The sequence below is a fragment of the Anser cygnoides genome, chromosome 1, assembly GCF_040182565.1.
Source record: "Anser cygnoides isolate HZ-2024a breed goose chromosome 1, Taihu_goose_T2T_genome, whole genome shotgun sequence".
NCBI classification, from domain to species: Eukaryota; Metazoa; Chordata; class Aves; order Anseriformes; family Anatidae; genus Anser; species Anser cygnoides.
In genome coordinates this window covers 56159874-56178274 of record NC_089873.1, presented here as the reverse complement: position 1 = coordinate 56178274, position 18401 = coordinate 56159874, and the positions used below count along the sequence as shown (strand labels likewise).

The window sequence follows — 18401 nt, the reverse complement described above, 5'->3', positions numbered from 1 at the left end:
TGTTGCTCACTGCCGTCCCACTGTCCCCCGAGCTGCGACACACCAGAGGCATGGCAAGGACGTACGGTCTTTTTATTGTGTCCTACTTGCTACGTTGTGACTTCAGGGGGGTGATGAGGAAGGGAAGGGGCAGCCGGGGTGTGGGGCAGTTGTGCAAACGGTCAAACCAGTGCTACAGACCCACGACAGTCTTTCAAGCCAGCAGAAGTGAGAAGCGCAGTGACTGCTGGAAGTTACTGAGCTCCGGGATGGTGGAGTCATCGCTTTCCTGCATGTTGGGCACAGCCTGGCATCAGGACGGGGCCGGGATCTGCAGCCAAAACAAGGACAGACCTTGTGAGACCCGCTCAGCTGTTCTCCTGCTCTCCCTCCCTTGGCCCCAGTGGTGGTAGGAGAAGGAAGGGGGCCAGGCCCCTGGATGGAAAGCTCTCGCTCTTCTCTCTCCTCAGGCTCTGGCCAAAGCTTTGTGTCCTTGAGTTGAAGGAGAAGGACAGGAAGGGACAATATGAGGAATAAAGGAGTCCTGGGGGTGCAGCTGCTGCTTGCCAATGCGAAGCCGTACAGAACATCCCCTGAGGTGAGCAGGCTCTGGTAAGAGGAAGGGCCATTTAGGCAATTTACCATGAATAAGGAACAGCTTTTTTTTTTTTTTCTTTTTTTTTCTTCCTTGTTTATAGGCAAAGGCTTCAGCTTTGCATAGCTCACAGCTAGCCATGCCCAGGGCAGTTCGGATGCTGTTCCCTCAGTGGCAGAAGGTGACAGACAGTCCTTTTCTGTGAGGGCAGGGGTAGGAAATCCTGGGCCTCCCTGCACCCGGAGATTGGGGCAAACCTGCACATGGGCAGGAAGGAAGAAGTGGACAAGGGGCCCATGTTCTCCATCCCACCATGTCCTGTCCTGTCCCGAAGCACGACTTCTGTTTCCCTCTTGTTCTCTGAGGGTGACCCATCCCACCAGGCACAGCAGGTCCTAAGCATCTGGGTCCATGAGCAGGAAAGGGCCACTGGTATCCTCCCCAGAGATCCCTCTCACACTTACTCTCCTAGAGGAGGCTGCACGCTCGTTTCTTTGTCCGAGTGGGCTGTGGACAGAGGACTGCTCGGATGGCCTCATCAAACACCGTCTTGAGGCCGCGCTGCGTCAATGCCGAGCATTCGAGGTATTTCACAGAGTCTGTTGGGAGGAAAGCAGGTGCCGTAATGAGGAGGAAGAAGATTGGGGTAGGCAGTGGGGGTATCTGGGAGTTTGCTGTGAAGGGTCCTGACTCAGAAGAGAACCAGTGCAGGAGGAGGAGGAATACCACAGGTCGCTGTCAAGCTGAGAGAGATGCACGTGCCTGCGTCAGTGAACATTTCTGGCTCCGATCACCTCACAGCCACAGCACCCTCCTCCCTCAGTGCCTGTTTTGCAGACAAGGTCCTGAGGCACATGCCTGAACAACACTTGAATCTCATCTTGAGACAAGGCCTCAAGTCTCCACAGGCTTCAAGTGTCATTCAGACTGCCTGGCCTCAAGCACCTTCGGTGGCATCTTAAACCACATAGCGCCTCCTTTTTGGGACTCTGGGCTCCAGAATTGTCAGAGATCTCACGCAAGGCACTTGGCTCTTGCCCAAACTGAATAGATAGGTCTTGTGTGACCAAATCCATTAAGCATTGGCAGGAAACACTTCACTCACTCAGGCACTAGTGACTTCAGGGCAAATCTTTCCAGCTGTACAAGACCAGGGCTTGCCTACTCCCCAGTCCTGTAGTCAAAGCAGAGCCATCGCATGAGGCTGGCTATGATATCCTGGTTGGCCACCCTCTCCTCTAAACTCCCACTTGAAAACTCCTCCCTCAAACTGTGTTTCTCTCCCTTTCTGCTCTCTCTGCCTGCTGTGTCTGAGGGGTTACCAGGCACAGGCATTGGTGCGTGTCCCAGAAAGCAGGAGGGGGCTGACATCCAGAGATGGGGTGAGATACATGTAGTATGTGGGGTTGCATGCATAAACCCTGCTTATCAGAGGCAGGAACAGGAAGCTGCAGTTGCAGCTCTTCCTGAGAGATGTTAGAAAACTCAGTCTTCCGCCTATTTCCGGAAGGCCTCTGCCCACAGAGCAGCTGTGGCTTTCACAGAAAAGTATTGGCCCAGATAGAAACAGCAGAGTAAACGGAGAGCAGAGCATGCAAGTGTGTATGTAGGCACTTGCATATGTGTACTGCATGTGTGTGGAGGGTGGCAGCCAGAGAGGGGCAGAGTTTTGAGGTGCTGAGGTTTTGTCAAGGAGCAGATCTCCTTCCTGAGCCTCCCGAAGTGCATTTTGCCCTTCATGTGTCTCCCTGTTTCCCTCAGAAATATCTCTAAGGAAGCCACAGTAGGTTGAGGGGAAGCCTTTATCTTCTGCCTCTCTCCTTTCAGTAGGCCCAAGATGTTGCCTGCAAGCACATACCGATTTCCTTGGCCAGGGCAAGACCCTGAGGATACGTAATGGGGGATAGCTTCTTCTCCTTCAGCTTCTCAATGGTGTCCTTGTCATCACGAAGATCCAGCTTTGTGCCCACAAGTATGATGGGAGTGCTAGGGCAGTGGTGCCGCACCTCAGGAAACCACTAGCGAGGGAGCAAAATGGCAGAGATGAGAGACTAAACCACACGTATTCACATGCATGGGGAAACAAAGAGGCACCCCTGAAAGAAATCCAGCAAGATAGCTGACACCCTGTCCTTCCCCACTGCCCTTCCATCCAGTGTTGGACACTACAGCCTGGCCCAGACCAGCCTGTTTCCAGGTCCACAGACATAATCCTTCACATGGAGCTCAAAGCATGAATTGAGTCCCTCAGGCACTGAAACATCAGAGCAGGGGAATAGTGAGGGGTGAAAGGAGAGGCAGTGCTGAGCACAGTCTACTAAGCAAAAGCACAAACTGTTTGCCATCAGTCACAGCTCCCTGAAACCCAAGGAGAAACTTGAAAGGTGTAGGAAGGAAATACTACGTTTTAATTCCTTCTGACTGACACACAAAAAAAGGACATTACCTCTCTACGTCTAGACATCGCATTAGCAGTCTCCACCCACAGTCACTCTCTTTGCAAGACCAACACCAAGCTCACCCTCCACAACCCCTGAAGGACCAGGATACACCGTCTCACCTTAGCACGGACGTTTTCATAAGATGCTGGGCTGACAAGGGAAAAGCAGATCAGGAAAACGTCCTGTAGACATACAACCATGGTGCAGAGTTAGGATGAGCACATGGGATTGCTATACAGGAGGCAGGGAAGGGACAGCAAAACTGAGTGGGCACCAAAGAGGGTCATGCTGGGGAAAGCTGTCTCTCACTAACACAGTCCAGACTGCTGCTGATTGTCTCTAGAGGAGAGAAGAATATTTGCTCCCCTGACTCATGGTAACCATAGCCACCGCTATCAGAAGAGCCAAAATGTTAACTACAAGGATGGGGTTTTTGTGGTAGGCACACTCATCCTCATGGGAAACGGTCTGACAGCGTCCTGTTCATTTCTCATAGAAAGCCAGATAGTTTTCAGGACAGAAAAATTTTGCCTGCTGCTGAGACAAAACTGCATTCAACCCCAACAGTGCACATTCAGGAGGCAAATGAGGCAGAGGATGTTATCCACATAAGCACTTTTCCTAGGCATGGCAGAAGTTAGGCTTCTATTAGAAACAAAACAAAGCCAAACCCCTAAGCCAAACCCTTCAGGGTTATATTTCTTCTATCCAACTTCAGCTATCTTAAACAAGAGTGTCAGGCCCAACATCGCCATACTTCTACAGCCACCAGGGGCTCAGAAAAACTTTCCCTACCTGTGCTTGGCACGTGTCCCATAGTGGGTGCAAACACGTTGTTGAGAAATATGCATGTTGAGAAATATGCACTGACTGCAGAAGGAGCCTAGGCAAGCAGCTTATATCAGGCATCTGACTTTCAGGTGGCTGAACCTAGCTGAAACAAACTGTGCCCTCAATTCCTAGTCCTTTTGGCTGCAATGGCAACCTTCAGACCAATGCCTGAGGCAGCAGGGTCTTTCTGCACTTGCTAAGAGACTGCTTGGAACAATATCTTTCAGGGGAGGTGACCTTGAAATCCTAAAATCACTCTGACAATGTGGTGAAAAACTGGTGAACACGGTGTCTGATAAGAACCATCCATTTGTTCTGTTAGAGGCTTGGGCTGAGTTGAGGCACCAGTGGATCAAATACATGTGTCCACACACCTGGTTTCTTGTAAAGGTCAGAGGCCAGCATAGGGGTTCATAGGAATGTGGAAAGCTCCTGCCTCAGCTCCAAAATTCCCTGAGCCACTTGGGCTTCATAAGAAGGGCATTTTTTCACCAGAGCTGTGTAAGGCATCTAACCCCACCTTGAAATCAGTGTCAGGTGGACTCAAAAGTATCTTTGAGGATCTGTTTTCTTGCTGAGTTATCCCAGTAATGACATTTAGATGAAGGCTCCAAAACTCCCATAAATGCCTTTTACCTTTAGGGTTTCCAGGCACTGTGTATCAACATAAATATTCTCAGAAAAGGGCAGAAAGAGAAGGGAACAAACCCGTCACTGCTGTACGGCAAATGCTGATTTTCAAGCAGGGAAAGGAAATATATCTGAAAGAGGAACAAGGGAGGAGGAGCATGGAATGTGACCCACCGTCTGTGGGTAAGAAAGAGGCCTCAGCCTGTCATAATCCTCTTGTCCGGCAGTATCCCATAGTCCCAGATTTACAGGCTTGCTGTCAACCATCACATTGGCGGAATAGTTATCGAACCTGAAATGCAGAGACATACGCCATGGATCAAAAACTAGAAAAGGGAGCTCCTCCTGTGGGGCAAAAAACTCACTGTGTGCACCCCAGGGCAAAGCATAGTGATTCCTCTTCCCAGCTGACATGGCTGATGCTGGTTTCCTGTGAACCTCTACCTGACAGAATTTCCACTCAACATCAGCCTCCTCCCCACCACCCAGCTGTCCTCAACAGGTGCCTGGCTGCAGCTCCACCTTCTCCATCTTGCACGCTGATCAATAAACTTGTGAGTTTCCTGCTTATCTCCTCAATGTCCTTCCCACAACCATTCCCGCTCTAGCCAAGTCCCCGTGCTTTTCATTTGTGCTCTAAAGCATGGATTTATCCTTGAGAGTGGGGAAGAACAACACATGTCTCTGTAACTGTCCCAAAGCCCTGCACTCCTCAACACCTCTGCTGGAGCAGAGGTCAATATACCCAGGTGTGCTCCCTTCCTCTCTGAAAGCATAAAATGAAATATTTGAGAACAGCTGTCAGGATTGCATGCTTGGGAAAAAAGACATATTGCCAAAAATGTTTTTTACATCCACAGAGGTGTTTTGCCCTGGGTTCTCAGAAAATTTTCTTTCCTGTTCTTTTTGCTATATCTTTTCATAAGCTTCATGGAGAAAAACAGATAGTAAGGAACAAATGCAAAGACCTTTTGAATGTGCTCATGGCACACACTGCCATTGTAAGATAAGCCATACTGCCCAGTGGCGTAAAATGGCCTCCATTCCCCATCTCCAGCCACAAGTCTCAGGCATAAAGAGAAATGGTCTGTGGCCCACTAAACGCATGTCCACTTCATGGCCACCTGCCAGGAAGGGATGATGTCCTTGCAAAAATGAGATTGAGGTGAGATGTGTTCTTGTTGTCGCGGTTATTATTGCAGCCTCTGTTGCAAACTGGTCTGGAAAAAAAAAGTGAGGCTCTGAGGTTTTCCTGCACCTGAACTGGCAGTTGACACACTCTTTCTCCCTCCTCAGGGAGTGTGTAGTCATACTCCACACCCCAGCGGTAAGGTACGAGTATGCATGGTGTGTATCTCCAAACATATCCCACGTGATGCGGGGAGACAAATGCATCTGACCACTCAGCCAAAGGCAGCCCTAAGCTTGCTACGTATTCCACACATCTGCTGAATTGCACAGTTCTTCTGCTCTGGCATTTATCTGAATCCTGTACTCTTACCACCAGGGTTATCATGGCCTGCTCCAATAACATTACCTTGAACAATGAAGGTGTGTGGACCCCTGTCCAGGCAGTCACCTTCTCCTGGGTCTGGTCCCATTTTTGTAGCCTGTTGCCTGACGGGTTCGCCTAGCAAGACTCCACCTGCTACTTGTAAACTTAGCAGGCAGGTAGACCCTTGGGTTGGTTTATGTTTCCCAAATATCCCATTTATACTAGGGTTTTATAAGGCCATTGTGCTGAAACGTGAATGACAGCCCAGAAGTGCAGAGACACCTTCGCTGGTTTGGCAGCTCTTCCTCTGCTGGCCTGGAAATTGCAACCCTGCCTTCAGAGTGCAGAACAGGGCTTTCTGCACCGCTCTGCACCCTGCTTTCCCACCTCCCACCCACCCCAGGACTGCACATGTGTCACTCACACAGTGGGGATGTATTCTCCTGGGAAGGCATTGGTGGTGTAGCTGATAAGGAGGCAGGTTTTCCCCACAGCTCTGGAAGAGAAAGAAAAAACATAGCAGGGAATAATGGTAGTGCCATCAGTCTTGCTAGGGTGAGATGAGGATGGGGGAATCCTTCCATGCCTCAAAGTTAGCCCTGTTAGAAAACCCCTGAAAGGAAAAACACATTCACAGGACCTGACAACGTGTAGCCATAGGACAGACAACTGGTAGGAAGGAAGACAGGATGTCACCCAGAGCTGGTTGTTGACTTTAAGCACGAAGGCTTGTTTTTATGGTTTGGTACAGAGATCACTCAGCCAAAATGCATCCACTCCTGGGGGTGAGACCATTTTCCAGAGCGTGCACGGTGCTGCACACTCATAGCCAGGATATACACGTAGTGACTTGGTGCAGGAGTGTCAGAGCTAAGGCTGTCTGCAGCCTTGCCTGTCTGCACTATCCACGGGCTGCTGCAAGCTGCAACATCACCCACACCAGAAGCCACCAGCAGCCAGCAAGGTGCCTCTCCTTGTGGTTGCCTGCGGTGTTTCTGCGCATGTAGCTCGTGCTTCCTCTCTCCTCAGCCTCCCCCACCCACATGCTGCAGCAGGGTAGAGAGCAAAAAAGATGGGGTAGCAGCACAGCCCAGGCTGGGTGAGAGCACTGGTGTGACAGAGAAGGGAAATGGGCAGTCAGTCAAGGGGAGGAGGTGTCATGGGCAAGGCGAAGCCTGTGGTGAGGCATAAAAAAGGTAGAGGGAAATTCCAAGAAGATAAAGCAGCCAGGGCAAGTATGGGAAGAAGAATCCTTTTCCTGCTGAGCTGTCATTTCTCAGGTCTGTGTGGCCTGGGAAAGCCTGGCCAGGCTTCAGTTTCAGCATGTGCAAAGTGGAAGTGGGAAGAGCAACCTCCATCCTCAGCCTGTGACCACAGCTGCAGGATCAAGGAGATGCCTTTTCTGGGGGAAGAGCCCAAGTCCTTCTGGTGGAGTCACTCCTGCTGGCCATGCCCTGACTCTTTTTTCCTCCCTCTGCCACCTCCCTTTCGGAGCTCCTCCTCTCCGAGTTCCCTCTTTCCCCAGCTCCCCTGCTTTCCTCTTGTTATAGAGATATTGAAGGAGTGAAGGAAGTGAAGGAGGCTTCCTGAAACTGTGTAGGGAATGGCTCAGGAGATCTATGGGGTTGGGGGGTGTGAGTTAGTGATGGAAGGGAGAACAGTTCTGAATTAGTCTGATTGAACCAAGAGGAATATGAAGAGTCAGTGAAGGGGTGAAGGTTATGGCAAAGCTATTGGGAGATGTGGGGTTAGTGATCTGTACACCTGCAGGTTCCTGGGACTGAATTCAGGGAGCGCTAAGAGGTTGATGGTATGTGATGGAGAGGCCTATGGGGCCAGAACAGCTATGGGAGAACATGAGAGGTTTTAGTTAAGTGATGGCAGAAGGTCCTGTGGTCAGTAAGGTTGGTCTGTGGCAGGGTGACAGGGTTGGTATGGCTGGGAGGGAGGTGAAGGGAGGTGAAATGAGACCTCAGAGCGATGGGGGATGACTGGACTTCTGTGTTGCAAGATGGAGGGTGGAGAGGTACAGCGCGCAGATAAACAAAATGATGGGGTAGATGACAGATTTAGGAGGGGTTGAAGTGAGAGGGTCTGAGAGCAGGACACGTAGTGGGGTTAGCCTTGTTATGAGGGAATGGTGCCTTGACGGGTGGTTACAAGAGTTGTGGCAATGGGTGAAGGGGAAGCCGGGGGTTAACAAGGCAATGGTTAAATGCCTGGTGGCCTTATTCATCCAGTTCTAGCTTGCAACTTTCAGGGGACTTTGCTGAGAGGTAACGATGTTTCTGTGGGGCTGTCTCCTTCCTCCTCCTTTCTCCCTTTGCCCTGTCCCCTTCCCCCAGCCCCTGAAAATATGTCTGACATTTATTGCTATGTTTAAAGACTTCTTCCTCCCCGGGGTAGTTTTGAAGGAGGAAGTGACTGTGGGGAGCAGGGCTGCTGCAAATGTCTTTTCATCTGTTACCTGATAGCTGCCCCAGATAACAGTCTGGCCAGCTCCTAGCTGGGAAATGAATTAACCGACTCCGTGCCAAATGTCCTGCCCACCTGCTGGGCTCTGCTCCCCTCATCCACTCATCCCACAGGGCAGGGGGACTGCAGACGTGGTCCCCCAGACCTCCCTTCTTCTCCCCCTAGATCGAGCCATTTCCAAGGACCACAGGATGTGGGCAGAGCCGCCACAGTGCTGTGAAGGCCAGGTCGGGCTGCCTCCCCCTCCCAAAGGGGTACACACCTGTGCCCACCTCAGTGCAAGCACCTCCTCCTCCTGGTGCCCACAGAAACCCCTTGCCAAATGTTCTCCCCGACACCCTGAGGCGGAGGCAACGCGTCGAGAAAAGCTGAACACACAGACACTAGAGATCAGGACCACAGTGCCCTGTCCTCTCCCAGCCCCGGTGAGCAGATGGCTTTCAAGGAGCCATTTCCCTGTAGGAGAGCAATCGCACCTCTCAGGTTTTCAATCTGACTCCTGCCTACAGGTTGAGCCTGGCAGCGATGCCACCACCTCCCGTGTGTGGGCCAGATCTGCCAGGCCCGCGAAGGACGGCCCCACTTTCCATGCCCGTTTGCAGATGCCCTTCAAAATGTCCTCTCCTCCACCCTCCCCCAGCCTCCTCAGAGGTAAGTTCCTCACCCTGGTGAAGGAACAGAGAGTGAGAAAGGCAACGCAAGGCTGCGAGAGGTCAGCAGCAAGCCTGGGGAAGTCTCACCAGGCAGTGACCTTCTTCCTCGCCCCTTGCCACCACCCCTTCCTCCCTGCACCCACAGAAAAAGAAGGGGGTACGTACCCATCTCCCACCACGACACACTTGATGGCTTGCATGTCCCTGGGCCCGTGGCAGAGGACAGTGCCTGGGGCAAAGGAAAGTCAGGCCAAGGCAAACAGCGGGGAGACACGGGCAAATGTGAGTATCAGACCTTGAGCTGAGGCGAGTGGCAGGTTGCAGGGAGGGAGGAAATGGAAGAGGGAACTTTACTCAATCGCCCTCTGGTCCCTCCTCCCCTCCCACCGCCGCTCTGCAGCCCAGGCCGTTAGCTGAAGGCGGGGCGTGCATGACTTTGTGGTTTGGGAGACTATTGCTGTCATTTTTTTCACCCCGCGTGTCTCAACCCACTCCCTTCCTGCCCCATCCCAGCGGACAGCTGGGGGCACCAAACTGCTTTTACATGGGAGCCAAACAAAGCTTAGAGAGGGGTGAGAGACTGGAGGGGTGGACTTCCCCCTCCCTCCTTCATCATCCAGACTTTGGAGGAGGTGTAAACAGGGAAGGAGGTCTGCAATGGGAGCTGGGGGGGGAATGAAGAGCTGGGGCAATGAGGATTTCTCAGGTCTTCCCAGAATCTGTGAGTGTCAACAACAAAATGTCATGAGGAATAATAATTTCTGTGAAGGCTGAACAAGGAACTTAAGTGGCCTCTGGGAAGCAGCAGCCACCCCACAGCTGCTCTGTCCCACAACTCCTGTGGCGATAAGGTCCTGTCGCACCTCCCCACCTGCCCCCAGATTACTAGTACAAAGAAGTATTGGCTCTGTCTACGTGTTCACCATGAAGTGGAGCAAACACATCAGAGGATGCAATGAATATTCTCTCTTCTGCTGCTACTATAAAAGCCAAGACTGGTGGAACAGAGAAGTTCACGTAAGCCAATTTCTCCTTACCAACCCTCCCTGCAACTTCTGTGCAAAAGCAGCCAATGAGAGCTGCTGCTAGACCTCCTTCATCTTGTGCTCAGATAAAAGAGTTTAAAGCTAAGCAATAAGGAGAGGCAAAGCCTGAAGAAAGAAGAGACATGGAGCAAAAAGGTGGCTCTGATCATTCTAGGAGGCTCTAGTCCTTCCTTTTGCCCCTCAAAACGAGGGTCTGTAGGCTTCTCCTTCCTTCTCCCTTGCAATGCTAAGCCTGGAAAAGAGCACGTGTCTATATGCCTCTGTGCCCCGCAAACTGATGAGCGGATGGGCAGGAGACGCGCTTTAGAGAAGAAGGGATATGGTGACACAGAATTAATTAGAATTTCCAATTTTGTCAGGAAGTCAACATTAAGTTGGGATGTTCCTGAAGGAAGGGATGCCGAGGGAAAGTGCTTTTTTCAAAGGTTGGTGACCTTTGTGCTGCAGCAGCCATGGGAGGCTGTTGGAACTGACCTGCTCGGGAGGACAGCTCTCCCATCCGTCACACAGTGCTGGCTGCAACCCAAAAACATTTAACCGTGGAAAGTTTCCAAGTCTTGCGGCTATTTCAGAAGCACAAAACTGCCAGCTGTACTAGGTGTTCCCTCAGTGGGTGGTAGGGAAGGGGGGGGAAAGGAAACCCACTGACTCCTTTGCAAGAGCAGGAACAGGCTGTGGAAATGAGGGGAATACAGGTCAGAGAAGGACAGAAGAGAATCACAAAGGTTGCTATCAGGAAACTAGCAGTAGGAGCTGGAAAGGGCAGGCAGGTGCAGAAATATAGTGGGCCAGGAGGTAGGGACTCTGTCAGATTAGAAGGCAGGTATACCTGGTTCTAAAGAATGATACTGGTGGATGAAAAAAAATTACCCAATATTTAGAGCTTGAATCAGGACAGGGATTCTCAAATGAAGCCCTGCTGGTAGAGCTAGTAGTGTATCCCATCCTAACCCCAGATCCTTGCCCAGCAAGTGTCAAGGTAGGTGTGCAGGCTGTAGAAAAAGGACTGTAGCTAGCCTGCAAAACCAGCAAAATGTGAAGTGCAACCCTTGCGCAGTTTGTTGGCACACGGGGCACAGTTGTCTGAGAGAAATTCTGAGCTTGACATCAGTCCATTTGTCAAAAAGGTTTGGAAAGCTGTGACACATCTCAGTTGGAAAGTTTTGGGACGTCTGATGGCAATTTGCTCCCCGGGCAACTGGACACACTGGGAACTCTCTGTGGCAGATGTCTGGGTGAAAACTGAGGTCTCTGGGATCCTGAGGGTCCTGGGAGCTGGGGACCCTAGGGATTCAGGGAGCTCTAGGTTGGGCAGACAGCCTGGGACAGAAAACAAATTCTTTCCTGTGCATTTTTGAAACTGCATTTGGAATCACCTTATCCAGAAGAACATTTTTGTTTACAACAGAGCTTTTCTCTGAAGGTTTCAAATAACCCCAAGGTGCTTGGGTAGATGTAGGGTGGGAAGAACAGAAAGTGGACACCTGGGGTGGGAAGGATGGGGGCTAAAGAGAAAAGGCATGGAAAGAGATGGAGAATATATTGAGTGCTACCTGGGACAGAGTGACCTGCTGACTGCCAGCGTGTGCTTTTGTCCTTGAAGTCCTGCAGGGGGACCTGTGGGATTGGCAGCGTGGAATGGAGAGGGTAAGAAGAAGACGTGTTAAAAGCAGTCAAGGAGGAGGGACTGCTGATACTCACATCCAGGTGAGCCCCATTTCATGGACGCTGTAGTTCTGTGTGGCCAAAAATGAGCAGTGAAAGTCCTGGTAAAATGGTGTATCTCCATCCCCCTCCTGAGCAAATCACTTTTGAAAGACAATTGCCTGTTACTGCAATAGATAGCCAGTTTTCTTCCAAGTCGGAGATCTGTGCTCTGAATCTAAATGCATCTGTCCTCTGCCAATAGCTACGTAGAGGAACAATAGGGTTTTACATAAAGGTTTTTAAGGGTTTTCTTTCTATCATATTTAAATTATTAAAAATGGGATATTACATTCAAATAGTATGCCTTATAACAGCTCTGAGAACAACTAGTACCTGCTACATTGAAACCTCTAAATTGTGCATGCTGAAGGAAAGGGAAGGAAACTGCAGGAAATAGCCCTGTAACCCTTAAGTGAGCACATACAGAGCTGCTGCTGCTGCTTTGATGTGCTCTTACACCACCAAGAGGTGCTCTTGACATGAGTTTCCCTCTGCATATGCAGTGGGGTTGAGGGAAGGCAGGCACCCCTCTGGGGTTTCTTGTTCCCTTTGCTGAGTTTGAGGAAGACATTATGGGAAAGAATTGCTCAGTGGGATGATTCTGCTCTGAGACACTTCCAGGGCTCTGGGTGTGCACAGCACCCATGTGGGAGGGTGGGCAAGGGAGATGCGTAACATTAGCACTTTACCCCCAGAAAAATGCAAAGGAAAGAGGAATTTGGATCATTCCACCTCTCCCCCTTTTCCTGCGGTGTTCTATTCTCTCGGTGAGGACACGACAAGGATCAGGGGCCTCTTTCAGAGCTGTTTGTGCTTCCCAGCCCTGCACGAGAGGGCAGAAGCTGAGCAGGAGGCTTGTGCTTCAGCACAGAAGGAATGGCAGGGAAATCCTTCCCTGGGGGGAACATGGGTCTCATTTCTTTGCATACACAGGGCATGGCCTCAGCAGGTATTCTTATTACCCTGGGCCCAGATATAATTATTTTATGTGACCTATTGCTCAGGCAATTCTGTGTGGCCAAGAGATGTTTTCTGTGTGTGCTGGGCCTCCACCAAGGAAGACGTTAGCTTGCTTCAGCCTGGCTGAGCTGCAAACTGTCCCTCTTACTATATTCCCCTTTTGCCTCTTCCCACTTCCCCATTCACACAGCTTCATACCATCTGTCTCCCGCTTTTAGTTCTTTCTTTGCTTCTGTTCTTCTCCAAAGCTCCCACCCCTCCCTTTTGCTGCCCCCCTCTCCCCTCACTTCTGTGGTTTCCCACTAACTGCCATGTTTCTTTGAGAGCCTGCCCTGAATTCAGAGCTCAGATCATAAGTGGAACAGGGCGATGCATCTCAGGCCATGATGCTCTTTCTGATATGGACATACCAGGGGTTCTCTATCCTAAATTTACCCCGTCAAGCAAAAGTTGATAAAAAACTGAAGTTTCCAATCCAGTCGCACTGAACACAAACTGCCTACATTTATGACATAACTCAAAAGTAACTCAAGCTCAGAAGTAACTCAACTTGCAAATGGTGTTTATTTAGTCTTGGACCTGTCATGTTCGTGGGCTTTCCCAAAGACCAGCCCTACTGAAGCTAGGGGGCAGCTGGTCCATACATTTTATCGTGGAGGCTGGTCTGTCTTCTGGCTGTGACCACTCTCAGCTTTGCTGGTTTGGGGCAAAATAGTTGGTCCACTGCCAACCTCTTTTCTGGAGCACTGAGAGGGGTTCCATTCCTTCATCTCTTCTCCATTGTGTGCCTGGGTAAGCAGAAGACCTTTAAGGATCAAGGTCCTTGTGAGGGCTGATTCGTACTTGCACTTCCCTCACTTGAGAAGTTGTTTGCAGACTCCTAAATCACACTGAATTTTTTATGGCTTGGCCTTATCTGCTTCTCTGTATTTTTGCATGTCCCTGGTGATTCTGATATCAGTTTCCATTCTTACAGACACTTTGTTTTCAGCTGGTGACAGCCTCCACATCACTGATACTACTGTTACTTAATGCTGATAAATATAGATCAATATCTGACCGAGCATCTTTTCTCACTAGTTGCTCACGTGGTTCAATGGAATTTTTCACCTGTCTATTGTTGTGGGGAGGTAACAGAGACTAGAGTAGAGGTGTAAATTCTAATTTAGTGTCAAATGCTTGACTTAGATCTCTTGCGTGCTAGCAGTCTTCATGCTTTATCAGTTGTTAGATAAACTGTTTTGTAAAACCAGATCTAATATGTCTTTTCATGGTAAGCTGTAGAATCTTCTAGGAAAGCTGCATGAGGGAAGTGAAAAGAGCTGTTCAGAGTACTAAGGAGGTCTATAGCTACTCTTTTACAAGACTAATATTTCCTGAACTACAAAAATAAAATCTTCCACTTGACTTCTACATTTCTGCAAAGGCGTAAAGCCTTAAGATTGCTGCACATCTGAATACAAGAAAATATACTTCTGGCTCATCATTGAAGTTTATCAGACAGCAAGCAAAGCTCCTGTAATCTTTATAACATTTTATTTCCTTTTCTTTCCCCCCCATGGCCTTTTATAATCACCATCTTTCTAACTCAAAAATAAATTAATTCTAGTTTGTTGAACTAGTAAAAGCATTTGAGAACAGCCTATTTCGGGTACTCTGCAATAGTAACTTTACTTTCTGCCTTCACATTTCCATCCTGAGTTATTGCTCTGGCTGTCAGTCTGTGTTGCTTCTTGCAATTATTCTATTTGTTATATGAAAAACTGTGTTTTTGTCTTTTCTCTAGTGCTGCTTTACCTTGGATCACCTCCTGAAGAGGCTATTGAAGTTGTACAAACCTGTACTTTGTCCCTCTGTGCATGGTTGTTGTAATAGTTGACATTGTCAGCACAGAAAAATATACAGCATTGGCATTGTCACTCTTTTTATCCCCTTGAAAGCAGTAGGAATTATTTGTATTACATAATTATTTTAAGCTTATATCAATAGTCTGCCTAATGTAACAGGCCTGATGAGATGAGATCTGCTGGTCCAGCTGGGATGCTCCATTACAAACTCTCCTACCTCTTGCCTGCACAGCCCCAGCCTGATATAACCATGGCTGGAAAGGATGTGCACTGGCAGTAGCAATTACTGGATCTAGCCCCAGTCTGCTATCAAAAGTACTAATTTCCAGGGATTTGTCTCTTCTTCTCCCTGTTCTCAGCAGCTCAGGAGAAGAACTGCTTCTCATGTGGGCTGGTAGGTGTGAAAAGTGATAGGAGAGGACAAAAAGGGCCAAATCCCAACCCAACCCAAGACATACCCGACCCGTCCCAGTCCCCTTAACTTACCTTGATACTAAGTAGGCCCCACAATACCCCCCTTGCCTCCCAGTCTTCTTGTTCCCTCTTTGACACCTCTTCTTGCTTGGCTAAGAAAACTTTGTACCTCTGGGTCAGGCCTATCTTTGAGCAAGGAGTCACCAGTCCCATCTCTATTCTTTGCCTTGTTAAAATAATCTCTGCTGCCTGGAAAATGTTCGTTGGTTCTTCCTCTAGTCTCCTGTTTTTCCAGGAAGTGCATTACTTGATGAGAAATGCCCTTGATGTGATCTGGGCTACTCTTTTCGCAGATGTTGCAGTAGTCATCATAGTGGTTTTCTTCGAATGTATAGGCCACATACACTAGATTTCTCTAGGAGAAATATGCCAGAATCAGTGCCCAATGTAAAAGCTGATGCCCTGAATGTAAGTATCTTCCAGCATAAGCTGATTTTTGCTGCATGTCAAATTTTCCTTGCTTAGTTTGTATGTGAGCCAGGCTGCATCTATGCTGACCTTACTGACAACACCAGTGGGAGAACCCACGTACTCTGAGCCACTGGCTATGGCATAGCTCTGACCACACAGTAAAACATTTAATTCTCTTCTCCTCTAGGATCCATTTGATGTTTCTATAGCCCTGGGGTAAAGCTAAGTTTTATCACATGCTTACTGTCTTGCTTGTTTGTTTGCTTACTTGCTTCCTTCCTCCCTTCTTCGTCTCTCTCGCTCTTTCTCTCTTTGTTTTTTCCCTTTGTCTGCCCACTCTTTTTTCACTTGAAATAATGAAAGGCTTGTGTTGTAGCTCTTTCATGGTATTTTCATGCCACAAGCACAGAAGATGTGTTACATACTTAAGGGCATTTCCAGATGCATTGCTGGTTGTGATAGTGTTACTAACCACCTGCGTTCACCACAATTCTCTATTGTCTGTCTGGGGTGCTCAAGCTTGTTAACTTATCATTTGGGTCTAGGATTCCTAAATAGAAGAACCACTTGTTTGCTCCAGGGTAAGCCTGGAACCATATCAGTTTGTGTGCCATGTGAAAGGGTGAGGGAATAAGGGCATGGAGGGGGAGATATAATTACCCTGCACTTTGGAAAGAGTGGGAGATGCTCTAGGCTTACTATAGTCACATGATCCTATCTTGCTTCTTGTGCTCCCTCACGAGAAGCATCTCTTGCAGGTGTTTCATTATTACATGGAATAAAATTATGCAGTTTTCTAATGGTATATACCCTAGTCAGACTCCTCTAGCTGATATAAGTGAAAGCATTTAAAGTGTATCAAGGACAATCGCTGTTAAAAATAAAGCTACCAAAATTAGCTGAATGAAAATAGTAGCGGTCAGCATTGAACTAAAGAGAAGAGAAGAGAAGGGAAGGGAAAGAGAAGAGAAAGAGAAGAGAAGAGAAGAGAAGAGAAGAGAAGAGAAGAGAAGAGAAGAGAAGAGAAGAGAAGAGAAGAGAAGAGAAGAGAAGAGAAGAGAAGAGAAGAGAAGAGAAGAGAAGAGAAGAGAAGAGAAGAGAAGAGAAGAGAAGAGAAGAGAAGAGAAGAGAAGAGAAGAGAAGAGAAGAGAAGAGAAGAGAAGAGAAGAGAAGAGAAGAGAAGAGAAGAGAAGAGAAGAGAAGAGAAGAGAAGAGAAGAGAAGAGAAGAGAAGAGAAGAGAAGAGAAGAGAAGAGAAGAGAAGAGAAGAGAAGAGAAGAGAAGAGAAGAGAAGAGAAGAGAAGAGAAGGGAAGAGTTCAGTTGGAAAGAACCTTCAAAGATTATCAAGTCCAACTGCCTGACCACTTCAGGACTAACCAAAAGTTAAAACATATTACTAAGGGCATTATCCAAAAGCCTCTTGAACACTGTCAGGCATGGGGCATCAACCACCTTGCTAGGAAGCCTGTTCTAGCATTTGATCACCTGCATGGTAAATAAATTTTTCCTAATAACCAGTCTGAACCTCTCCCAGTGCAGCTTTATGTCATTCTGTCGTGTTCTGTTGTTGGTGACCAGAAGAGATGGGTACCTCCCTCTCCATTTTCCCTCTTTGGGAAGTTGCAGAGGGTAATGAGGTCACCTCTCAGCCTCCTCTTCTCGAAACCAGGCAAACCAAGTGCCCTCAGCATTTCCTCACAGAACATGTCTTTCAGCCCTTTTACAAGCTTTGTTGCCCTCCTCTGGACTCTTCCAAGTACCTTAACAACCTTTTTGTATTGTGGAGCACACAATTAGTAGGCAAGGTCCCAGAATAAGGCAGTCAGGGATTCCAAACAGGAGACAGGCAAAGATGTGGAAGAAAGAAGCATGAAGGAGTTAAGAGATGAAGCACATATGGATTAGAGACACAGGTACAGGCTTTGCATTGGTCTCCGTTGGAGTGGCTAGGAGTATTTCTGCAGCGTACAGTGACATCCATTTTAGTGTTTGCAGGGTGTTTGTGGTTTGACCTGCCTAGAGACACATGTATTGGAACAGCTCTGATCAAGCTGTCTATATATATCATCTACCCTTGAGGCAGGCAAATCAGGTCTTCCAAAGAAGTGCCTTAAGCTGGTAAGTCTGATTGATGTCAGCTGAAACATCTGCTGAAACATCTTTTTTTTTTTATGGAAAACAGTGATGGTGGTACTGGAGGTGATATGCTGGACCCATCCCCAGTGCAGGAACTGGGACACTGGGCTGGGCTGTGTGCTAGTGAATTCTCCTCTGATGTGGCCCAAAATCTCAAGACAGATAAAAAAATCTCAAGGGTGGGCTCTTGGCAAGCTGTGATCCAAAGGCAAGCTTCTGATAAACTTTAAAAACAGAAATTGTGCATGCTGAAGGTCAGGGCAGACATGGGTACGATGATTTGAAATCAGTTTGCATAATACAGCTTTCTCTCTTCTTCCTTTTATCCCTCCCAAATTAGCTTCTAGATTCTTCTCTAAAACTATTGACCCTGAATATGGAAAGTAAGTGGTGAATGTTTGCCACTAACTCTTCCTAACAATCACAGGTTATTTGTAGCTTCGCCTCCAGCTGCCTGCGTGGAGCCATCCTGAATTTCTGCCACCTCTTGACACAATGCCTTCAAGGCTGGGATATCTCCTACTTTTGTTTGGAAGTTCATTAGAGCACTTTTCCTTTGCTGTCCTGCTCAAGGCCTGCTGTGAGTACAGCAACAGCTGGGGATGCTAAGGATGTAGAGTGCTCCAGAGGCAAATATTCACACATGGACAGGAGCTGTCCCTCAACAGCTTCAGTCCTGCTAGAGGAAGCAAGAGTCCTGCCTGGGCATTACATCTGGTTT

At 48.5% G+C, this 18401-nt stretch overlaps 1 protein-coding gene across 1 annotated transcript; it reads right to left on the bottom strand.

The window, feature by feature from the left end:
* Window positions 1–55: 55 nt before the first annotated feature.
* On the bottom strand, window positions 56–9464 carry RAC2 (Rac family small GTPase 2). The gene is made up of 7 exons (XM_013181023.3): window positions 9265–9464; window positions 6396–6467; window positions 4651–4768; window positions 3135–3197; window positions 2433–2592; window positions 1039–1173; window positions 56–310 (listed from the first exon to the last, which is right to left on the bottom strand). Exons 1-6 carry the CDS (start codon window positions 9297–9299, stop codon window positions 1043–1045), a joined length of 579 nt encoding a protein of 192 aa, XP_013036477.1. The 5' UTR covers window positions 9300–9464; the 3' UTR covers window positions 56–310; window positions 1039–1042.
* Window positions 9465–18401: the final 8937 nt, after the last annotated feature.